Source organism: Corapipo altera, unplaced genomic scaffold, assembly GCF_003945725.1.
Source record: "Corapipo altera isolate COAL_440 unplaced genomic scaffold, ASM394572v1 0, whole genome shotgun sequence".
NCBI lineage: Eukaryota > Metazoa > Chordata > Aves > Passeriformes > Pipridae > Corapipo > Corapipo altera.
In genome coordinates, this window is record NW_020884872.1 from 8,265,661 (window position 1) to 8,290,441 (window position 24,781).

The window sequence follows — 24,781 nt, forward strand, 5'->3', positions numbered from 1 at the left end:
GAGGGCTCCCAGAGACCCTGGTGGGTGTGGACAGTGGCAGAGCTCTGCCAGAGCAAGCGCAATAGCTCGTTTACTTTGTCACCGAACAAATTAGGAACTTAATAAAGATGGAAGGAAGAGTTTTGTGGTGGCAATTGGCTCTCATCAATGAAACATGGAGCTCCCTCAAGTCCTGCCTTCAACCATTCAGTGCCACCCCACTAATGCTGTTTCACCTTGGGGTCCGCAGAACCAACCTTGAGACAGCCCTGCCTTTCAGAACACCCTGATGGTGCTACTGCAGCAGGGTCATGGTGCCAGATGGCCTTGGCTAAACTGCTGAATAATACCATGTTTCTCAAACAAAGGTGAGAGACCGCCCTTTGTTTCCAGGGCAGGCCCTTTGGAGTCAAAAGAATCAGCTGACAGCAAAAGAATCAGTTTATTGTGAAAGTGATCCCTTTCCCTGCCACCAAGAGAGAAAATCCACAAACACGCGGAAGGAGGAAGTTTTCAGCAAGAGCCCCGGCTGAAATCTGGTCAGATTGCAAGCAGTGGCATTTGGCCACAAAGAAGGACTGTCCTTTAGGCTCACCTGTAGCCCACTGCCCTGAGGACAAGCTAGTTTGGTTCTTATATTTGTATTTCAGTGCTCTCTGTTTCACTCATGTATCCTAGATATAAACAACCCTTCATATTCAGACCATGACTGATAATGCATGGCTTCCTATTTTAGCAGGAATATAACAAACTTTTGAAAGAAACTGAGAAGCTATCACTTGCTTATTCTTTTATATGTTTTAGGATGATAATTATTTATTTACAAACACAGAATTACTTTTTCTGAGTTTTGGGTGAAAAACAAACCCTGGTACAAGTGTGCAGCAGGTCAGGGAGTGTCATTGCAAATGACTGACTAAGAAAAGATCCCTTTTAAGAACAAACACGGAAATGTTTAGAAAATTAATGGGTGAATTAAAATACACCCCTCCAAGACTCTTCATATGATAAATATGCTGTCTCCATTCGAATCCTTGTGATTCCTCTTTGCCCGCTTTCTAAGAGTATAAAAGTCTGATCACATTTTCATTAAAATCAAAGGCAAATATTTCAGTACTCTCTGCATTGAACGAGACCCTTATTATATTTCAGTGGCAATATTTTTCATTCTACAGAAGAAGTTTCTTAGGTTCTGCTTATGTTCTACTATTATTTAATAGGTGCGTTTCAGACAGAATTATGTGGATTTGAATATGGCCTTTCTGAGGGAAAGAAGTGTAAAATTCCCCACCAAGAGCCGATCCCTGCCAACATTAGTCAAAAACTGATATTAATAAATAGGAACTGGTAGGTTGTCTTTCTGAAGGAGCTTTGAGAGCTTCGATAACATTTAAAACTGCTGTAGATGGAGAACACATCCTGTCTGGCAAGATGAAGTGTAAAATATGCCACATGCAACCAGATGGCTTCACAAACTTGTCTGAAATGGCAGAAGGAGACCACCACTTTCTTCTGAGGCTGTAAGAACCTGTCAGCAAGGTCTTGTGCTGTGTAGGAACTATCACAGGGCTTGGCTGTGGAGTTTAAAAATCACTAAGCAGACAACTGCTTAGGCAACAGAAGACTGATAGTATACTAAACTGGAGTGGTTTTTCAAGGCTTTTTGCTCTTGCTTTTTCAGTGTTTTTTCTATGCTTCTGCTTTTATTGCCTTTTTTTTTTGTTCCTCTGCTACTGCTATCAGAACTTTCAGTTCTCTTTTTGTTGTTGTTTTTAAGAACCTGCTACCTGTAGTGTACACACAGAAGTACTGTGCTGTGTATGGGAGACTTATTCTGTAGCTGTGAAATAAAGTGATCGTTCTTTTCCCAAGCCTTTTTCACCATCAAAGAGGAACAGCTGAGCAACAGGGCCAAAAGCACAGTGCGCTTTTAAGAGTGCTTCAGAAAAATATCCATTAAACCATTTAACAACAAGTTTTTTCAGCCTTGAAAATCAGAAATGGTAGTCTTGAGAACACAAAACCTCTTCTTGTTTGGATCCCTGCACCATGAATCTGAAGAAGTGAAACTGAGAGTGTTCAAAGCAGCCGAGCGATGGCTCATATGCAAGGTGTGGGACTGGGGATGGATCTCTCCTCGTCACACCCCTGCAGCTGGGGTGGTCCTCAGGAGCCCAGGTGGTTCCTTTCCAGTTCTCCACTTCCCTAAAGAGAAGCAGGTGCTTTTCAGCTGCCTGCATTCTCTCTTGGGCAGGGTATTTAAGGCTTATGTTGGAAGCCTGGAAGACACTGGTGCGCTAAAGAGTTTTCCTCTAGTAAGGAACTAACTTTCCCAGCCACCCTTCCCCAACTTCCCTTGCTTCAGGGACTGGCTGCAGCTATGGTCTCCCAATAGCAAGCATTATGCTAGAATGTTTTATTGTTCAATAGCATTAAGCTTTATCAGTGTGAATTGACTCCCAAATGCGTAAGGCAGCCCAGACTGTTCAGCAGTCATGATGAATAATAGGAGGATAAAGGCAGTTAATTGAGGGAAAATCCCCTCACACAGACAAAGAAAATAGATTTCTACTAAATAGCCAGCACATGTAGGGCAGTGCAAACTTCCCTGAGGTAAAACCTGACTCTTTTGCTCTACCACAGCGCCAAAATAATTCCCAAGAAGCAAAGGGATTTTTGTTAGTGTAGCTGAAATTAGAAGCTGGGCTGTCCCTCCCAGACTCCAAAACGAAAAAACACATCCAGTCTTTAGACTTTGTACTGAATGACTCCCACATGCTTAGGAGTTAGAAATTTTCTTTGTTAAAAATGAAGTGTACTCCTCGTGGGTCAGCTTCTGAGTTGTTGATGCTCTGCTTGTTGAGTGTGTCAGCTAGGCCCTCAGGTCCACAGAGAAAAACACCTATTCTGGAGCTGTTAAGAAAATGAAAATATAGTCAGAAACTAGGTATGGAGCAGCTGGATGTTCTTCATGTAGATAATTTTTATGTTCTATAGTGCAAGGGGTTTTTTTTCTCAATTACAGGAACTAAAGTAGAATTGGATGTCTCTTTCTTAAAATTTATAATCCCTTAAAACTTACTGCTGCTTCTAAAATAATGGTGGGTAAATCTTAGCAGAAGTCAGTGAAAACAGCTTTATCAACCTCTCTGGATCAAGGAAACAGAGCTTCAAAGGTCTTATGGCACCAAAGAGGAGTTGTCTGGTTTTTTCCTACTAATTTTAGCTGCTTAGTTAAAGGTCATCCATATTCAGGTTTTGTTTTTAGAAGTAGAAAGTGGTTTTGGAGGTATTTAGACATCACCTCTCATTCCTATTTACTTCAGCTGAAATGATGGGCTATGTTTTTTTCCTAAATCTTCTGCTAGTAATTATACACTCCAAGAAGTACCTGACCAAAAAAGGATGATTTTTTTTTTTTTTTTAAATTGTAGGTCAAAACACTTTGGTCAAAATTTGGAACACTTTGGAAAAGATTCTCTTTTCATTGCTGAAAAGAGAATAGAAGATACCTGGAGACTGATAGAAAAAAATATGCTCCTCAGACTTTATCAGCCAGAGGAACAAGATTGTGCTGCATGGTATTTAGACAAAGGAAGACCTTAGACACTATAAATTTGCACAGGTTTACCCAGGATGCCGCTCAGCAATAGTTTTGAACTCATTTTCCCAGTTAGGTCTTCCATACAAGGTTTTTTGTTTAAGGCCTGTAATCACATCTTTTTCTTCTTCATGATGCACCACGAAGTGAGTGGCCTGTGGGAAATGAAACACAAAGGACAGTGTAAAGACAGAGGTAGATATGGGAGCATCATGTCTTGTTAAAAAAAATAAGAATGTCAATATTGACTGAATTATTTCCCAACCAAGAATATGGAATTTATGGGGTTTTGAAAGGAAAGGTAACATTCATAAAGCCCTGACTATCAGTGTCTACCCATTGCTTTTCCCCACATTGAGTGATCTCAAAAGTTAAAGCTATGAAGAATTGATCACAAAAATCAATTACATTTCTTTTGCAATGAAATGTTTTGGTCTAAGAACTCTAAAATAGAGCTGCAAATTAAAACAAAACTTTCCCTTCAGGTACAATAATAAAATTGTCTTGACTGTAATGAAGTCTTGCCAGTTTGCTCTCTGGAAGGTTTGATCCACATGAGGCCTTGCCTGTGTAACTGTCACCTAGACCAGCTAAGTTAAGTAAAGCCAGGAAGAGAAGATGTGGTTAAGGGCTTAAGTTCAGGCCCTGTAGAGTTTTGCAGAAATTTTATGTGAGAAAAAAAAAAATTACAGGTAACTTTCTCTCCAAGCAAAAACTGTGGGACTTTTCTTCTTCCCTTCCTGTTTTTTAACACTGTACATGTGATAACATCCTACCTTGCTCCTCCACCTCCCTCTCTGTCCAGCTGAACCACAGCACTGTAGGCACATGGTGAATTTTGCAACAGTGAGATGTAACTTAATTAAAACCTCACTAAAAGTAAGAGTCTCCTGACTCATCACACATTCTCAAGTGGTTGCTCCTTTGTACCCTCACAGTAATCTACAAGTGTGGGACCAGACAGGGAACTCATGAGAGTCCTGAAACAAATACGCTGCTATTGTTCACCCTTTGTGCATTAGATTCTCTGGTCTCAAATGCTTTTAATTATATGCTTTAGGCAGCATTAACTGTTTTAGAGATACTTTCATGGTCAGCTGACATTGCTGCTGCGAGGAAAGCCTGCTTCCCACATTGCATGGCCAGAATAAACCAGACAGGATGTCAGAGTGCACATTAGTTACTGATCCCATGTAACTCCTGATGGATAATACCTGTCTGCATACAAAACCTCTGAGAGACAGATGAATGCCCAGGATAAAAGACCATTTGAACATTAATCAAAACAGACTTGCTAAGATTAACACCAGTGCATGTGGAAGTGTTATTTTCCACTGTGTGTTTACCTGAGTTTCATCCCAGCCTGTAAGGTAGATGTTATAGCTGAGAAAATCTGCGTTATTCCTCTCCTGCATTTGGGCCTCCAGAGACTGCAAGAGGTCAGCAAACCATTCAAAAGCATGAGTGTCCCTGCAAAGCCAGTAAAAATAAATCTGGAAGAGACAAGAGTGAGCTGTCAGGGGATATAGGCACTTATGGTTTCTGGGTTTATATCTGCTGACAGAGTGAGGGTTGTGGAGTTCTTGTAGAAATTGTCCTGACCACTTCAGTAGGTGGGTAGGATGCTGTTGAATCAGTTTTAATGCTGGGAGGGTTGTAAAGCTGAATGACCGACTGCAAGAACAAGGAAATATCTTTCTATTTCTCTTCAACATTTTTAGTTCACAATGTTTCCCTGCTTACATTCTTGTAAAACAGTTTGTTAGGACATAAAGAAATGATTTAGAGGTGAACTCTCTTTCTGTCTGCTGGCATGCAAGATAAAGGAGATAACAAAACCAGTTCTGTTCTCTGAATAAGACCATAACTGCAAAATATGACCCCACACCTTTGCATAGGGAGTTTCCAGGGGCAGGAGGGGAGAGGAGGATGGTAGCTTTGCTTTGCCACTGATGAAAAGTTTTTCTCTTAGTGCTCGGGGAAGGAATGCAATATTTGCCCAGGCTGCAATAGTGCCTCAGACTTTGTGTTCCTCAAGGAGATTGAACACCATCTCCAGTGCACGTGGAAATCCCCAGGGCCACAGTCAGTAGGTACATTTGCTCATGGGCTGTTTCTCCTTTCATTATGCTTTTCCTTTTGATCCCTCCTGCTAACCTTGTGAGGCAACTGGACTCTTTCTTTTTTTAGGACTTATGTATTTTTGGAGGCAGATCACCATTGCTGTTCCTATTTTGATTTGGGCTCTTGGCCCATGAATAACTACATGGGTTCTGGGGATGAGAACACATACCTTCTTGAGTTTTAAGTTGGTCGCATCGTGGCAGTATTTGTACCACACAGACTTGAGCACAGATGCAAAGGGAGTGACCCCTATTCCAGCTCCCACAAGCATAACAGTTTCATAACTGAACACGTCTTCACTCGCTGTTCCAAAGGGGCCATCCACAGCTATCCTGAAATTGAAAGTATGCTCAATAAATCAATAATGAATATTTATTAACACCATTTAAAATAAGAGTAAAAAGGTATTTTTCTGCTACAATGCATACTTGGGCTGAATACTAGTCAGTAAAAGGAGAGGTGGAGTTGATAGAAGAAACTGTGAGGAGCCACTTAAGGCCCATATCTGTGATGGAAGTAGTTAAGGTTTTATAGCTGGTGTCGCAAAACTGGTTGAGCAAAATTTAAACTGTCATAAGTGATTTTTAACTTTACCACAGAGATTCTTTGTACATACTTGGGCAGCTTCCATGCCTCCTGGAATTCTTGTTTATCACATCCACAGGCATTGAACAAGCCCTCTGTCCAGTCTCCCACAATACGGACGTGAATGCTGAAGTAATCCTCTTCTGGAGCAGAGGTTAATGTAAATGGATGCCATTCCAGTTTAGACACAGCTGGACATTTGACAAAAATGTATTGTCCAACCTCCATCCTGAAGCCTTTTTTCATCATCTGGAGCTCAATTGTCTTGAAGGGATGAATGACCACCTGCAGTGAGAAGGACAAGGGAGAAAAACAGGAAAAGACGTCTGTGTTCGCTGTTCACTGGATGTATCAACATCTTCCATCACTGTCATCATCTTTTGCTCTGAGAGCAAGGGAAGCAGGTGAAACTGTCTTCCCAGCAGAACTGAGAGTGAGGAACAGCACTGACAGCCAGATGAAAGCCTGGAGAAGATGCTGATTTTTTGGTTGAAACAGTTTTTCACACCACGCTTGGAGTCCCTCCAAAAGGGACAGACCAGACTGGCACATCTTGTAACACATCACCAGATCTACGTGTGCACGTTGTTAATTCCAGATGCACTTTACACAGTTGCACAGAGCACATTGTTAATGGACCTGACTGTAAATAAAGGGGAGAAAACATAGAGCTATCATGCAGATAGGGAATTGGATAGGCAAAACCACTGGAAAGTGATGTTGTCTTATTATTGTTGGATGGTACCTTGGCTAATTTTTAGCCAAGAATAAACAGAAGCAATATTCTAGAAGCAAGGCTAGTAATTGCTAGTAATTCTGCCACTGTGATTTTTTAATTCTAAAGTTGTTTACCAAAGTTATTTTCATTTTTCAAAAGATATTTGCAAGAGGGAGAATCAAGCCTCTCTATCTGCCAATGTAGGTATTAATAACAGTGCTTACAACTATGGAAGAAATTTTTTGCTAACAGGGCACTAAACAGGTACCAGAGACATATGGTGTAGAAATGACTCACAGACATTTTGGTAAAATTACCAAAAGCACATGAGTATATAGGCACCTTCCAACATGTCAACATTGTTCTAGAGCACAGTAGAGAAATCTAATGTCATCCCCCAAACCCTGCTGCGATTTGAACAGGGTGTGTCCTCAAGGTGCAGCACAGTGTCATGTGAGGAAGTTACACTGGGAAAGGCCAGGGTAGTTTTTATATGTTTAAACTTAGTGCCTAGCAAATTTAACTGTCAGACTTACAGAACCTGGGTTACTATTTCTACAGGACATCATGGGGAATGGAAGCTCAGCATTAGATTTGAGGGCATAAAATATTCACCCTTTAACTCTCATTTTCAGAAGTCATTTATTCTGTATCTTAAATTACTCTTAAGTCTGTTGAATTTCTGCATTGTGGAATTTTTCACCCAATAAAATGAAAATTCTCCTTCCTAAGATTCAGTCCTGTGCCTTAGCTAAACTTCCTCCTCTTGCTCCCTTTTAGAGGATGTTAGAAGTTTGCATCATGACAGTGGTCAGAACATGCCTTTCGCTGACAACTTTGTTATGTAGGAGCCTCTGGCTTTGCTGTACCATTTGGAAAATAATGGTAGTGTTTTGCCTGGTATTAGGTGTAGCATCAGCACATACCTTTGTGATAACAACCTTCTGCTGTGACCTCCAAAACCGCACCAACCGCTCACACAGGTACAGAAACATGGGACCTACTACCCACTTCCATGTCTGCAAGCAGAAGACAATAAGTCAAGTGATGAAAATCATAGAATCGTAGAAAGATTTGGGTTGGAAGGGACCTTAAAGACCATCTAGTACCAACCATCCTACTGTGGACAGGGACACTGTCCACTCGACGAGATGGCAACTTGGATTAAATCAAATCCTGGAAATGCTACAGGCAGAGATGAAGTTCAAGTAATTTGGTTCCTTATTAGCCAGAGTTGGGAGCCCTTAAGATATATGACACCTTCAAAATTCTGGTCAGAGAGTTACAGCTGGCTTTTTAATTTCTACTAGAGTTACAGCAAGGTGTTTTCCTACAAGCAATTTTGTCCCTGTCTAAAAAATAAGGGAATGAAGTGAAATGCGGAATAAAACTTTAAATGTATTATTGACTCAGGTCTGTATTACTGCAGGAAAATATGTGGTTTCTGTTAACAGATCAGTCTGATATGTGAAAGAAAAACGAGGTTGGTTAGTCAGTAAAAGCTGAAGTTTCAATGTCGCATTTCCAGAGGTATTAATTAAGGATCCATTAACAATCTGAAACTCTCTGTTATGTAATTCTAGAAAACCCCGAAAGACACTGGTTAGTTTTTGGATATACAGTTCTCAGATACCATTTGCTTATTTGCTTTGCCTATTAATTGTGCTCATTTTAGGGCACAATTAAAGTGGGTTGCCTGTCTGTCTGACTGTCTGTCTGCCTGTCTGTCTGTAGTCTACTTCTGCTTATCATCCATTGTGTTGAAATCTATTTCTTCATGTAAGGAAAGCTGCCACCGAAGAGCACTGAGGTTACATGGCTGTTTTTCTATGCAAGTGCATATATTATTTAAGAAAAAGAGTAAACTGTAAACACTTTCAATTGGATTTACACTCAAGCCAACTTTTCTTACCATAGGAGGATTCCCTGAAAACTGGGGGATTGGGCAAGCCCCTTCCTTCCCCCAGTGAGTGAAGTTCTTGTAGCAAATCTCTGGATTATGTTCAGCCAGACTCTCAGCTGTCTGGCCCCTTACAATACGCCTGGAAGAAAAGTGAAGATCATTAAGGCAATGAAATTAAAATGAAGATATCTGTCCCTTACTGTTATTCTATTTATGTACTACTCTATTTATATTGAGTTGTGGACTATTGCACTGCTATAGCTTTGATACAGCTTTAGTGCTCTAATCAACCCACAGCATTGCTAATAAAGAAATAAAAACTGGGAGGAAAGTTTGTGAGAGAAAATACCGATTTCAAGATTAGAGTTCTGTCCATTGCCATTTCCAGGATGTGGTCACAATAGGAGAGCTTTTTTCTTTTCTGAGTTATCTTGCTTTTTTCTTCAAATAAAAAAAAACCAAACCAAAACCAAATACAAAAAAAACCCAAACAAAAAACCAAACAAACCACAAAAAACCCATCAAAAAGCCCGAAACCTGGAGTGGACAAGCAATCAATTTTCTACTGACCAGTACAGAGATTATTTCTATTATCTTACAAATTTGGAGAGCCCTTTCTGACATATATTCTTACTTTGACCCTTCCTCTCCCTTTAAAGCTGTGGGGCAGCCATTCAGGTGGTGTGAGTGAACACAGATGCTTCTTACAGAAAGCAGCTATATCAGCTATACCAGCTTGCATCAGCTGATTATCTGGCCCCTATAGTCTTGCCTGCTTAGGTTTTTTTTGTGTTGCTGTTGTTGTTTGTTTTATTATAGAGAATTCTGACTGATCCAGTTGTATTTCCAGTGGCAGAACTGGTGCTGAGAGACAGTTTCAGTTTCGAGGGCAAAAAGTGTATTCTGATCTTGTTCACTATTTGCTGCCTCTCTCTGGAGTTCTGCCAACCTCAGGGGCATGTGAGAGTCCCAGAAATGATGGTAATCAGTAGGTAAGTATCATAATAGAAGAATTCAGATTAGATCTGATTTTCTCTAGAAACAGTCTGATTCTGATCAGGCTGTTTAGTTTTATGCCTATATAATTCTGTTGATATCTTCTTTCCATGACTTCCCTTCCTGCTTTTCTAACTCAGTGTCTGTGAACTAGACTACATTTCTGATATTTCAAAAAACTCCCATGGTATCTAAGTCACATGCATGCCTATCTTTGGGTGACAGATTTATCAGAGGATTATTAGAAAGTCTGTGTACATTCTTGAAAATTAAGATATTGCTCTGCTCATAAATATCACTAATGAACATCTTCCACATTAAAGGTTTGATTAATATCCTGCCTGGAAAAGAAAGGGAAGCAGTGACACTGTCCCAGGAGTGTCACGAGTTGCAGTTTGCAGGAACATCAGCAGTTGCAATTTACTTCCCCACTAATGACACTGGGTTCAGCTGAGCCACCCTCTGGGATGAGTTATGGGAACAGGAGGAGCCCATTTCCCCCTCTGTTCACCCCATTGCTTAAAGGAAAGGCAGCCTGAGAGTTTTTGCCTTGCCCTATGCTCTGTTCAAGGTTTGAAAATGTCATTGCCCTGTGCAAGAGAAAGAAAAACTTATTTTCCCTTATTACTCAACGTAGATACTCTTCTGGTACTGTAATTCAGCTTTCAGTAGTGTAGCCTTAAAATGACTTCTTTTTTTTGGCTGAAAGTCTTTCTTTAGCTTCCATAGCAGAGTGAACTGCACCTCTATACTCTCTCCTATTTACATTTACAGTGATGGGAAATTGGGAACATTTGTCTGTGACACATAACTCATACACAAAAAAAATCAGTGCTGTAAAAGTTCTATAAGAGCTTGTACCAGACAAGAATTTGGCCCGTTGATTCTAATAGTAATATTTGGTTCAGTTTTCTGTAAATACATATTTATGTACATATGTGTATAATACATACATGTGACAGCCTTCTGTCTCCTGAGATAAACTGACATCTGTGCCTCTTTATGACAGCATTGTGTAGTAGCTACTGACAAGTTTGGGCATTGTGTCAGTAACTCTACAATATTTGCTACAGAAAACATGAATCACTTGTTCTTTTCCTTCAGCAGGTTTTGCTTAAAACTTCTCCTTGTTTTGAAAGTTGGAATGGACAAATAATTGGGGGTGATCCCCATCTGCCTTCTATTTTTGTTCTTCCCGTTTTACTTTCATTTCTGTCTTTTTTTATGGTATTACTGGAATGAAAGGAAGCGGTTTTGAGTAGTCAGTTTTCACTGGGTATTTTTCAAGCATGCTTTCTAATGCATCTAGAATTTCCCTTAAAAAGGACAATGTAGTGTAATTATGAACTACAAAATGTGGCTTGGATACTTGAGTCTTTTTTTTTTTCTTTATTTATGAGTTCTTTGGTTTTACAAAATGGAACTAAAGTTCATTTTTCTAAGGGATAAAATTGTGTGGTGCCAAAACTGTTTCATAAGGCTTTTCAGCTATTTCACAAGAAGATATGGAATAAGGCAACAGCGGAAAAAGATGTCTGGCATTTGGATGTTAGAAAAACTTACTGTATTTGAGCTACAGCAGCTAAAAATCTGTTCTTAAATGCTGCTGATATTAAAAGTTCATCCAATCTGAAACATAACTCTGTATCTGTGATTATTATAATTTTCATTTACCCAACAAAATTCTAGACTCTGTATAATCTTTATACTGAGACATCCTTACATGCATGTGTGTGATGCAATTCCTTTTAGGAGAGAAAAACAAATTAGCAATTAGAAACAGGAACCTTGGAAAAGAGCGTTACAATCAAGATATCAGAAAAAGCTGAGTGTCAGTGAGTGGTTTGCCAAAATATCATAAAACGTCATGTATGTGGACAGCTTGTTGCACCTCTCAGAGAGAGCCTCTTGGCTCTCAGAGCCTGTATTGGCCCATCACTTTGATTGGCACACCAAAAATAACTGCTGCTCAGTGACTGAAATCCTATAGTCATGTGTGTAGAGGGCTTTAAATTAAAATACTGTAGTTATCACGTATTTTGTGATAAGCACAAATACTCACCCAGCACCGTGGATGACAAGGCCAATAAAGAAGATGACAAAGAGATGGTGGGTGTACCAAAATACTTCAAAATACGACCTTCGGATGGTTTTGGTGGATGATGTGATGATTAGAATGAGGGCCAGTGTGATGATAACGCCAGTGAGACCAGCCAAGTACGTGAAAGCCACATATAGACCCCCCACAGGATTCTGTGAAATAAATGTACATGTTGGTCTAAAGAAGGGGTTGCATCAAAGCAGAGCCAGTTGAACCATCACTCACCGAACCCTGTACCTTGTTACAAGTCTGAAATCCACCCTCTGTGAATTTGTATGCCAGCAATGCCAAAATCCCATTCCAGTCAGAAGACTGCTTTGCAGGATATATGTTTTTGCATAATAATTTTAAACTACTTTGAAATTTCTTAAGAGAAAAAGTTCAAGGTGCCACCAAAATTTAGCAACACTACTCTTGACAAACATAGAGAAATTAATTATACAAGGTTTTGCTGCAAGATGGCCCAAACCCGGATTTTGCACACCAGAAATAGGCACCCTGGTCTTATATGATCATCTAAACAAATGCAATAAAGATTTCACAGCCTGATTTCACGTACCCCAATAGTTTGTCTAAAAAAGTTGACGTAGCTTTCGTGTGGTTCATCACCAAGGCTGGACAGGGCAGCTGCCAGAGTTCCTTTCTCTTCAACGCGGGCTTGCACGCTCCACTCTACGTTGAATAAGTGTGCGATGGTGTGAATTGCTGGGAGTGACAGGAAACGAATAATCAGCGTTAAGCACAAGTACTCATGGTTTCGAGTTACATTTGAAACGTTGTCACGTTTGTCAGCTGCAGCTTTAGACCTTTGCCATTCTCACCCTCCTCACCACAATTTCAGATCACTGATGTGTTTTACTGTTAAAGCTTTACCACCTGAAGTTTACCAATTTTGCGTGGATAAGAAGTAAAGGGAAGTTTCCAGCATGCTTTTGTTTAACATAGGTTTTCAACAATGTATCTTAATACATGGGAAACTGAATCATGGGATGTCTTAAGTTATTTGTCAGGATCATCCTCATCCAGGGTTTATGTAGAAGTGCCAAGAAGCGAATCTGGATTTCTTTGGGGTGACATTTGTTCTTTTATAATGCTAATAATCAGTAATAATATTCTTGCTGGGTTAAATGTATCAAAAAACCTAAAAGAGCTGAGTTGTTTTGCACTAATTCTACTACAGGTTATTGCAGGGGTAAAACTGTACAATGCTTTACAAAATTTGTCTCCTCTCATATAAGCAGATACTTATTCACCTTCAAAACAGATGCAGATCAAACAGCCTCAAACAATCCTCCTCTGCTGCAGATCTCCTCTGTGGCCTGATGTTAACTGCATCACCCTGCTCCTTCCCTATGAAGTGGTGCTCAGATTTCAACCACAGCTCAGAAAGGGAACCTGCTCAGCTCAAGTGATGTGCTGATACAGGGACTGTTTTAGGATGTGTGACTTGCAAGGTACTTGCATTGAGAAGTGAGGAATTTGATGGAAAAAAAAATGTTAGAAACTCCTTAGTTTAGGAAATGAGAGATAAATTATAATAAAAACATTTTCATGGCCAGTCCACACTTTCTATACCTTTTTTTTAATACTTTCTATTATTTGTTTCTAGTAGTCAGCTAAGAAATAAGTCTAAACAACAAGAATTCAAGCCAGGATACCTGGTTTTCAGGGCATTGCTAAATACACCTTATTAAACTGTCGTAAATCATGCTGATTGTTCAAAATAAAAGTATTCTTTCTTGTTTATCTTTTGCTCTCTGCCAGTTGACAAATATTTGGAATCTGATTTAAGCTTTGGCACACACTGAGTCCTTTAGGTTAATGAAATCATATTTCTTCTCATATCCTTAAGAACTTGAATCCCACTTAGATTCTGTGCAAAAAATGCGCAAGAAAGCTACAAACAAAGAAAAGTTAGAGTACCAACCAGTATGAAGAGCGATCATCCATGCCACCATTTTGTGAAAGGTGAGGTTCCTGTCCAGCTGTCGTCTGATACGGGTAGAGCAGCACTAAAAAACCATATTTGAAGACTATTTGTGTTGTCTTTGCAAACTTTTTCAATGCAGGGACAAAAACGGTGACCCTGAGCACAACAATTGCTGGTATTGCTAGGAGAAATCTAGAATTCCTAGATATAGTCAAAAATATTTTACCCCATACTTCAGAAAATGGAAATAACAGATTATTTTTCAGCATGTCTCCCCAAAACAAAGTGTTTGATAATGAGAAAAAACTTAACATCTGGTAGGACAAATGTATATATCTTATCTGTGTTAAATTATAGGTTATAAACAGAAGGAAGGATCACAGTCTACCATGGCAGATTCTCAAGTTACCACTCAGCATCAGGATCCTACAGTTGTGGTTCATGCTGTAGAAATGGACTGTAAAGTTTGGGTATAACTGTCTCAGAGAGCTCCCATCCCAAATGTGCTAGTCACTTATGGTGGTAATACAAAGGGATTCCTTCCCCAAAACACTGAGTGTACTTGTAGGAATTCACTTACAACTTGTTGGAGTAACCCAAAAAGAAACAGAAAAAATCTCTGCTGACACAAATCAAAGAATTTGGTTCTTAAGAAAAACAGAATGATATTTTCATGAAGAATGATGATGGGTTCCTAACAGGGTCCATCTGAATTGTGCTGCAGTCACTGGGAGTCTTCCTTGAACTTTGAGTTCCTGTAAAGCTGGCATTTGCTGTCTCCACACAGTTAGAAGGCATGATTATCATGTGTTGTAGCTTTGTATTGGGTTTGCTGGCTGGTCAAGGGAAGTAAATACTTTGTAAACTAACACAAATGTTTCCTCACAAGAGGCAAACACTCTGAGGCTGTTGCAATGATTTCTGTAGACTGTAATATCGGCCAGGAGAAATTTGGCTGTCTCCGTATCTTGAGACACAATTAAAAAGATTGTAGAATAAAATGTAGCATGAAGTCTCAGATGGAGTACAACTCTCAGTGCTTGGAATCGTGTTTTAGCCTTTCAGTAATCTCTCAGTAAGTATCTTCAGATCTTTCACTGCTTTGACCTCAGGAGATCTCTGCCCAACTCACTTTTAGATCAACCTCTGTGGAATCTCCAGTTGCATTTGTCTTGTCCAATAGCAACCTTATTTCTTACTAAATTTATGTTCATCATTGACTCCTGAAGCCTGGGGAGTCAGCTCTGAATTTTGATAGATACTAGGTGATCTATCTCAGGGGGAAGGACACTTTTGGACCTACAGTTTTATTTACTCTTCTCTTTCCTTTTACGTACATGGAGGGTATGGTTGTCTACTTTTGTAGCAGCCCAGAATCTGAAGGAGTATAGGAAAAGACTGAAAACCCAGTGTGTGTGTGGTTCCAACTTCATATTCCTAAGTGTTGTGCCTTAGGAAGTCTAGAGCACTGGCCGTACTCCTAAATGTGATTTAGGAGCTTAATGTGGCAGGCACATCTCATTTATTCAGCCACACTTATTTTCAGGATATATGTACTAGATGGAGGAACAGCCTGGGTTGTCTCTGATTATTTTCTTATTACTTCACATCCCACTCTCTTCTCTTATGAAGGACTCTTGAAACACTGCATCTGTTTTACCACTTCCTCTTCTGCTCTGCTTTTTCGGCCCCCACAGACTGTCTCATTGGCATAAAAGAATTCATACTAGATTTAGAGATGAAATCAGCTTCTTTTAACTGTTTTTGTTGATCATGTATATATTAAAGTGGCCAGAAAGAAAGGAGGAATCATTATACATTTGGAAGGACAGTTCATGAGCTTGAGAATATTGGTTTTTCACTGGATCATGGCCTGCATTGTCTGCACTATTTCTGCTATAATAGCCTGAAGTCTTGATTTTGGCAGTGTGATACAGTCAGTACTATCATAGGAAGCCTCTCCAGCTGTCATTTAGAATCATCTGTGCTTTTCTTAGTGATGGTTCCTTAGTGCTTATTGTAACATCTGCATTTGGGAGCTAGAAAATGTCAAAAGGCTATGAACTGTTTCATCCTGAGATGGAAATGCAACTCAGACTGAAAAGAATGTAATTTATGAACCAGCTGAAAAAAAAGTCCCATTCTGAAAGTCTGTGAAAAACTACATTTATCTTAGGTACTGACTATGGAAAGATGGCAGACATGGGCTAACATCTCCCTCTCTAAGTGAGTTTTCCATCAGTGACAAATGACATGAATGTGTGTAAGCACCAACAGCCACTGCCAGCCAAAAGAGGGACTTTGCATCCAGGGCAGCACCATGCCCAGGAGGCAGCAAAAAACAGAGGACTAATTCAAGGCTAAACCTCACAACAGAGCTCTAGATACACCATGGGCAGTAGACTTCAGTCTTGCTCAAAGCAAAACTCCAGGCTTATCTGCTTCGTAAAAGAGGACATCCCCAAAGTGTGGTATATTTGGGGAACTTGGACAAAGTTTCTCGACATATTTGCAAGGCTGTTCAGGTTAATATCTTTCATAAATTTTGAAATACTTTCTTCATCTTACCGCACTTGATCCTCTGAGGAAGGAGAGCAAGTTTCGACATACTGGCAGCAGAATCAGCATGCAATTGAAATTCAGGCAAGCTGCAGGAGCCCTTGCAAGGGCCAAGGCACGCTGTAATTGGAGAGAGGCTGTTATTAAATGCACTGCCTAAGGCATCATCTGGGACACAGATAGGCACAAATTTAATTTATTTATTATATCACAACTTACGATGGGTGTGAGATCTAGAGTTCATGTTAACAACGTGAATGTTCACATTTTGCAGTAATCGTGCTCTGGCAAAGTCAGAGACACATGCAGATAGAATATGTTCCTCCGGACAGACACCTTCAGTTTTCAAATAATATGGTTGTATAAAAAGCTCCCTGTCATGTCTGGCAATTAACAGTCAAACACAGATGCAAATCTAAACCATTAGTAGAGTTTTGTGTAAAGAAAGTCTCACAGCTGTTGTTTCAGTTTGACTGGGGGTTATGGTAGAGGGACAGCTTATGAGGGAAGTGGCTTAACTTCTCTTTTGTCAGTAAAGGGAGTCTAAGGAAATTTGTTGCCTCATCTTTTAGGAATCTGTTTCCTTAATGTTGGTTTTCACACCCTAAATTATTTCAGATTTTTGAACAAAGGCTGTTTGAAATAGGGGAATAATGATCATATTAATCCAAACACAGTGAAGGGAAGGAAAAGATAGCATTTGCTTTCCTTGCATGGACTGGGACCTTTTCAGGTTTCACACTGCAGCTACTGACTTGGGGTTACACTGAGCCCTACTTGTTCAAACACAGGTCTCTGCTACTTCAAAGACAACTACATCATGATTGCAAAGGACAGGGTTTGGAACACAGATCTGAAGCTGTATGCAGAATGAGATTTCATGCTTTGTTGAATTAAACCATGGCTTTGCAAACCGTGATAAAACCCTGTGCTCTGTGATTTGAAGCTTAGGCTGATTTTTATGTCTGTGATCAAGGTTTTAAAATATGTGAACAAATTAATTTTCCCTGTCAATTGGTCATGACCCGTTGTAGCTTTGGAATCAAGTTTTTAGAAGCACACATAATGTTGCATTAACCAGCTGGATTATATTGAATAGCCCAGGATCCAGGATCGCTTCACAACTTGACTGTAATTCAGACGCTTGATGAATATGTGAATGATGATTGCTTTTCAGAGCTAATATCTTTGTAAACTATTCATGCTCTGAAAAATAATTGCAAGGGAAAATAATTGCACAATAGTTCAATGGCAATATTTTATTCAACTTTTGCTTAATAAAGCAGCCACGATTAATGTTCACTTTAATTACCAGGAGCATAATAGCTACCCGAAAGCATGTTTGGAATGGGATCTCTCTATTTTGTGTACCAGCTTTCTCTTCAGAAGCACTTGACATCTGTCTGCATTCAGTTATCTGTTTGCATGTGACTTTTAACTCCTACATGAACCTACTGCTCCAGCCACTTGACTGTTTCAGTCAAGTAGAACTAGGCAAAAACGCTGTGCTCTGTCTATGCCAAGATAATAATGTCTTGTACTTACGCCGAGGAGTACTCTGGTGTAGAAGAACTTTGGTGGGACATCATACACAAGATAGTACCACCAAAAGAGGAAGACATTTAACCCCAGCCACACAAGCTGAAAGAGAATTAAACAGGAAGCTTACAGTTTGTTCTTAGAGATCATCCATCTGAATTTACACAGCTTAGATAATGGTCAATTAATTCCCTGTGCTTCTGTTTGCACAGACTTGTTCTGCAGGGTATAAATGTTTCAGCAGGGGTGACAAAAATTTTTCGAGTGTAAATAGGCTCTGATGTGTGCACGCAGGGCACAGGAGTGGCAATAAACCAAAATACAGCAATGTGTGGCTGAAACTTTTGCACAGCTCAAGGAGTTTACATGTTAATTGCAAAAGGACCATGATATTACAGGTGTTTAACTAATTTTGTGAGTAGCTGAATCTACAAACACGATTAAAAGTTCGGGAGTTAATTGCCCTTCCTCAGGCAATGCCAAATGGCAGTTCCTCAGGCACATTAACCTATGTATGAGGAAGACTTAGGAGCTGTGACAAAGGACAAAGAAGCTTGAGATCTAAACACAGATAGCCTAAATTACACCTAGGGCTGAATTGAAAAGGAGGCTTTGAGGGTCTGAAATCAGCCATCAGGAAATATTAAATATTGGTAGCACGCAGACTAGCCAAAACTGGGCTTCCTCGTAGCTGTACTGCAGAATTTTCTCACACTTGCCCATGTCATGGTGCAAGTTTTATCTGGTTTCTTTAGTAAAAGACAAGTTATCAACTCATAGGTCCATCTGGGCAAAAAGATCATTATGAACCTGGGCAATTGCCCTCCTAGAGCTGGACGGCTGACTTCATATCCCATATTGAAACAAACCTGCATCAGTGTACACTCTGTCTAAGTAGGTTTGCTGAGTGGTGCATGAAAACAGAGAAAGTTTCAGATCTGGGAGAAAACTCAGTCCCTGGTTAGAAGTCAAAGATTCCAGAAACTGTGACATTACAGTCCCTCACCCCTCCTAACCCTAGTTATCCTAATACATTTTGCTGGTGGTTTTGACACAACTGGCACTATAAAAAAAATAAATTAGGACTAGTTCAGATCTTGAAAATGTAAATAAATACTGGGAAATGAAGGGATTTCCACCAGGGTAAGGCAGTATATAGGAAATCCCCAAGTCCTCATTAAAACACCATGGATTTGGTTCTCAGGATTAATCTCAGGATTAAATGCTCAGGGTACACTCTCACACACTCTGATTGTAAATAAGTATCCTAAGCATTTAAAAACCAAGATACCTGACCTCATCTTGGTGGTCTTTTACAATTCTTCTGGGTGTTAACTCATATGAAACACGGATCCTTTGAAAACACTGTGACACCCTCTGGCAGTTTGGGTAGAGTTGCAGTCAGTCATCTCTTTGCCCAGCACCAGTGGTGGCAGCACAGGATGGGGTTCAGGTTGACATGTTTCTGCTCTATTGAGGCACATCTGTAGAAATTGTGTCAGTGCAGCAAAGCTGGAGAGGCCAAAGCAGAACCCTTCAGTAAGGCTTCCAGTGATTTGCCCTTTTAGCTGGTTTTATCAGTGTCTCCGGAGGTTTCCTTCCCTGTTAGCTGACCTTGTTACAGCTTTGAGGCTCTAAACTCAAATTCCTTATTTGAACAAAATAAAGGCCTCTTACTTAATTCGTTTAATATTTCAGTTCTGGTGATGGAAAAAAAAAAAAAAGAAAAAGCAAAAATTCACCTCTTGGCAGTTTCAACTTCCTCAAGTTACTGAAGGTGACAGTAAATCCAGTTACTCCCTTTCAAAGCACTGAAGTGCCACGGCTACAGGGTTATGTTCCTAAACTAGAGCTACTCATCTACAATGTAATATGAAAGTATTGACTCTTCATAGCAGCAGAAATACTCCTTCGAATAAAGATATTCACATTTCCATCACCACAAATATCTAAGTTCTACGTCTTCTCTTTCTTCTTTTCACCATTTACATCTACTAAGCACACTTGGCAACAATACCTTAACTGCTCTTACATTTTTGTGTTGTATATGTTATTTAATATGTGTATCTGCATATAGCATATGTATTTAGGTATACGTATAGCGCTTCACACTGTGAAGTGAAAAAACCACTGAAATATTAACTTAGTTTTCTCCAAGGAGTACTGCCTTGCTTACTCTTTAGCACTCTTAAATGCAACTGGGATTTTCAATACTTTTAAATTTTACTCAGAATTAATTTAACCTACTTTCACAGCCCCTCTATGCAAGCTGTAAACAAATTCAGTTCAAATACTAGTTCTCTTGATGAAGGATTCATGAAATCTGCTCTAAATTCTTGAATCTGACTCTAATACGTATTTTGTACCACCAAGACACTGTGCTTTCAGTTGCACCCACTTTCATTTACAAAAGTGCAAGGAAAGGTGGTTGATGTAATTGCTTTTTCTGTTGAAGTGCATATAGTTAAGTGAGTTGTAATGTCACCTGTTTTCCTTAACAAAAATATTTTTAACAGAGCAAATTAAAGTTAATATACGATCATTTCTCAGTTAACAATGAAGACTACAGCAACTGAGATACCAGACAGACCTCCTGAAAAAATTATTCCCTTGAAGCATTTCCCTGCACTTGCTGCCCTAGTTTCAGCATAATCAGGTGCATCATTCACTGGCACAGTGAGAACTGCTTAGCACAACTTTCTGTAGAATTTTTTACTTGACACAAATCACAATAAAAATTGTACTTACAACGACAAAGATGGACAGTCCTTCATTCTCCACCCAGTTACCCATGATTGCCCGAGATGTGTGCGCGCAACAGCCCCACTCTCTCTGGGACAGCCTCTATGTCTTCTCTCATAAGGAAGTGAGAGTAGAAGCTTGCAGCAACCTGTTTCCTTTCTCATTCATTTAGGAAATAAGTTAACCATTGAATCATGGCCATGGTTCTCTTTCAAACGTGTTTCTACTATCTTTACATATAATTTTTCATAACCCAAATATATATAAACTATTGAAATAGCCTATATTTTCTTTGTGATGCACAGGATAAAGTAAATAATACAACTGCTCAGGTTTTCTGCTAAAAGATGTATTGCCACTTTATATAACTTTAAATGCTGAGGTGTAATATAGAAAGCACAAAAGAGTTATCTCTGCCCAGACTTGTCATTTTTTATCTCTTCAAGTCTGAGATGCAGTTCATGCTGATCCTTGATAAATAGTCACTAGTATTATTTCTCTTCCAGTAATTCAGTGTACACAGAAGCTTTGAAATGTAATCTAACACTCCTCTTGTGTAGCACATTCAAGCCTTGCTAATTCCTCTCTGCTCTGGCCAAAACTGAGGACACTAGATGAACTATTTTTTCATATTTTCCACTCTCACTGAGTCCCCAGCGCAGGAACCAGGTCACCACATGTTGTGGTTTAACCACAGCTGGCACCAAAGCACCACACAGCTGCTCACTCACCCCCGTGGTGGGGAGGAGAACTGGAAAAAAACAGTAAACCTTGTGGGTTGAGATAAGAACAGCTTAAAAATTGAAACAAAATAAATAAACAAAATAATAACTACAGCAGTAACAATAATAATAATTGTAATGAAAAGAAGAGAGAGAGATAAAGGAATAAAACCCAAGAAAAACAAGTGATGCTCAATGCAATTGCTCACCACCCACTGACCAATGCTCAGCCCGTCCCCCCAGCAAGGATCTGTGGCTCCCAGACAGTTCCCCCAGTTCACATACTGGGCAAGATGTTCTATGTTATGGAATATCCTTTTGTCCCATTTGGATTAGCTTTGCAGCTGTGTTCCCTCCCAGCTTCTTACCCAGCTCCTCGCTGGCAGAGCATGAGACACTGAAAAGTCCTTGGCTTGCACTGCTCAGCAACAACTAAAACATCAGTGTGTTATCAGCATTATTCTCATCCTAAATCCCAAACACAGCACTGTACCAACTGTTTGGAAGAAAACTCTACCCCAGCTAAAACCAGCACACTATATAAGAAAAAGTATTAAACATTTTGCTTTTGTGATTAGAGAAAAATACGGGAAATTTTGCAAATGTACTTTAGCGTTTATAAGCCAGAGGAGATCTATCCCAAGTGTTTTTGTTAAAAAAAAAAAAAAGAAAATTAGGGGAGTTTAATGATCTCTGAATGTTTTGCCTCTGTAGTATTACAATGCCAAAATCTGCAATAAATAGTGCAAAAACGGTAGGTTGAAGGAACCTTTGTGATTAAGAGGGACCATCCTTTGTAAGGTCCAGGCCCCTAGGAGAAGCAAGGCATCCTGCCTCCTGATGGCTCATTTTCTCATGTATTCCACCCACTGTGTCTCAGAAATAATCTCCTACCAAAGTTACTGACATGAGTCTGCCTCCTTTCCAAGGAGGTGTAGTATGCTTTTTTTAAAGACTGTTTTAGGCTTTAGAAAGCAGCAGAAAGGTAGTTTGAGTAGCAATGTCTCTCTGCTGTGACACCCTGTTGAACCTTGCAGAATTTCATGAATCTGAAAGCCTGAGCCAGCCCAGAGCTGTGTGCAAGACAGGCAGCATCATAAACATCTTCCTCCTGAAGCCTCTCAAGTTTCAGTAACTGAAAATCAAAATGAAGTCTTCAAAACCTGTTAAAAGGGGTTTGCAGCAACCTCATTTGACAGGCTCTGTGATGGGCCAGGTTCTCATGTGGTATCAGTTACTTTCATGGCCATTCCAAATGGATCACAAAATCATAGAATGAGAGGATGGTTTGAGTTGGAAGGGACTTTAAAGATCATCTAGTTCCAACGCCCCTGCTATGGAGGGAGGCCACGCACTAGGTAGGTTGCTCAGGGTCCAATCCAGCCTGATCTTGAATGCTTCCAGGGATGGGGCAACACTTTCAGGGATGCTGGATGCCATAAGAGGGTCTGGCCCCCCATATGTTTGCTTATGGAGGTAGCCTCTGGAAATTAAACAGTTGGAGTGGTTGGGAAGGAAAGGAGGAGTGCAGTTCTGAATTGTGAATGGCCATTCTGGCTATGAGAATGAGCCTGTTCTTCCTGCCCAGGAATGGCAGTGTTCTCACTGCCTTTTTCTTCCCCTTAGCTCAGGCTAAGCTACTTGCACCTTCTCTGGAGTGAGCAAGTGCAGGCATCCAGGATGCTCTGTGCTTTGGCAGCTCTGCCTTACCTGGAAGCTCCTCAGACACCATAGCCCCTGAAACATGGATTTACTGGCTCAGGAGGTTTCTGAGAGGCCACAACCCCAGAAGGGGCTGATATTGGATCAGTCACAACAGTCACAAAGTCTGATGTCCTCTTAACAGCCTAAATACAGGCCACGAAATGGAGTATATTTCAGCTGCCCCCAGCCTAGAAATTATTAAATGCAGACATTGCCTGAAATCAAAAGAAAGGGCAGAAGTGTTGTGCCCTTCCACAGTTGGTGAGTTCTAGTGCTCCCTGATGCTTGTGAGTTTTCCTATTAATTTTGAAATTCACATGACAACACACAGGAAACATTGCCCGTTGCAAGTGTGAGTATAAACAGTACCCAAACCACCCACACATCACCCATGATTTAATTCTGGTGCTTCCACCTTCTGAATGAGTGAAGCGACTTTGCTATTACAAAAACTTCTGTGTTTTGTACTTTGTTCTAATTTGGAAAATGCATCCTGTACAAGAAACGGCAACATTGGCAGCTGTGTATTAATTAAATAGGAGTGTAAAACTGGAGAATGGAAAAAATGAAATGCTATCTCATTCTATTTCTAAAATTTCTCTCAAGCTACTTGTTATCCACAGTATTTTTCATCCTTCTTTGCACTGAAAAGTTCAGTGAACAGGGATCCTTTTGTGGGATGACAGTATTGCAAAAGTGTTCAGGTCTCAGGATTTTTCATTTCCTTGCAGTAATTTTGCCCCATTGCTGGAAATAATTTTGTTCCTCTCCTGCTCTGTGCAACAATGGTCTGTGCCTTGCTGTACAGATTTAAGACCACTTGCAGTTGGTCTAGGGGTTTCATACCTGCCTCCTAAAAGAGACAATGAAAAATTCTGCAACTATAAACCCCAAAAGAGAGAGTGATATGAAGAACAGAGGGAAAGAGATCCAGCACCTCCTTCTCACGTAGCAGGAGGAAAACCAAAGAGAGACCTTGATTAACCTCTTTTGTTTTGTGTACTGAAGTCTTTATTTTGAATGCTGTGCAGTACTGTTTAGCAGCCATCCCTTGATTCTACACCAAAGAGGAAAAGCAAACAAGAGGCTTGTCAAGCTGTCTCCCCTGAAGGGACTCTTCACACACAGCCTGAGGCTGTCACTGTAGGCACTTGCCTTCACTCGAAGGAATGACATAGTCTGAAACTTCTGCTCTTTCTGTTTTGTTTACAAAATAAATTATTCCATGCTGAGATAAGGGTAGAATAGAGGACAGATATGAGCCAGGAAAAAATATGTCAGTGAGACTCCAGTAAGGACTGGCAGATCCTTCTAGGTCTTTGCTTTACACTACAACCCTCAATATAACCCTGCTCCTGCAGTTCCTCACACCGCCTTTTGCAATGATCATGAGAGACCCACGTGCTATATTAAAAAAATCCATGTATGATCCAGATGCTATTTGCCACACTACTCTTGGCTTGAAGTCAAGCAGCACTATCACAAAATGGGCCAGAATGGCCGGACACTGCTGTGGTATTGGAAGGAAGAGCCACCACTAGCAACATACCCTACACACAGAAATTTCATTATATTAAG

The 24,781-nt window shown here is 40.1% G+C and overlaps 1 protein-coding gene across 1 annotated transcript; it reads right to left on the reverse strand.

The window, feature by feature from the left end:
* Positions 1-402: 402 nt before the first annotated feature.
* On the reverse strand, positions 403-20,889 carry LOC113948778 (cytochrome b-245 heavy chain). Its single transcript, XM_027646689.1, has 13 exons — positions 20,784-20,889; positions 18,042-18,137; positions 16,506-16,616; positions 13,935-14,019; positions 12,567-12,712; positions 11,969-12,159; positions 8,920-9,049; positions 7,934-8,026; positions 6,321-6,574; positions 5,874-6,036; positions 4,927-5,073; positions 3,611-3,735; positions 403-2,892 (listed from the first exon to the last, which is right to left on the reverse strand). The coding sequence occupies exons 1-13, from the start codon at positions 20,826-20,828 to the stop codon at positions 2,766-2,768; spliced, it is 1,713 nt and encodes a 570-aa protein (XP_027502490.1). The 5' UTR covers positions 20,829-20,889; the 3' UTR covers positions 403-2,765.
* Positions 20,890-24,781: the final 3,892 nt, after the last annotated feature.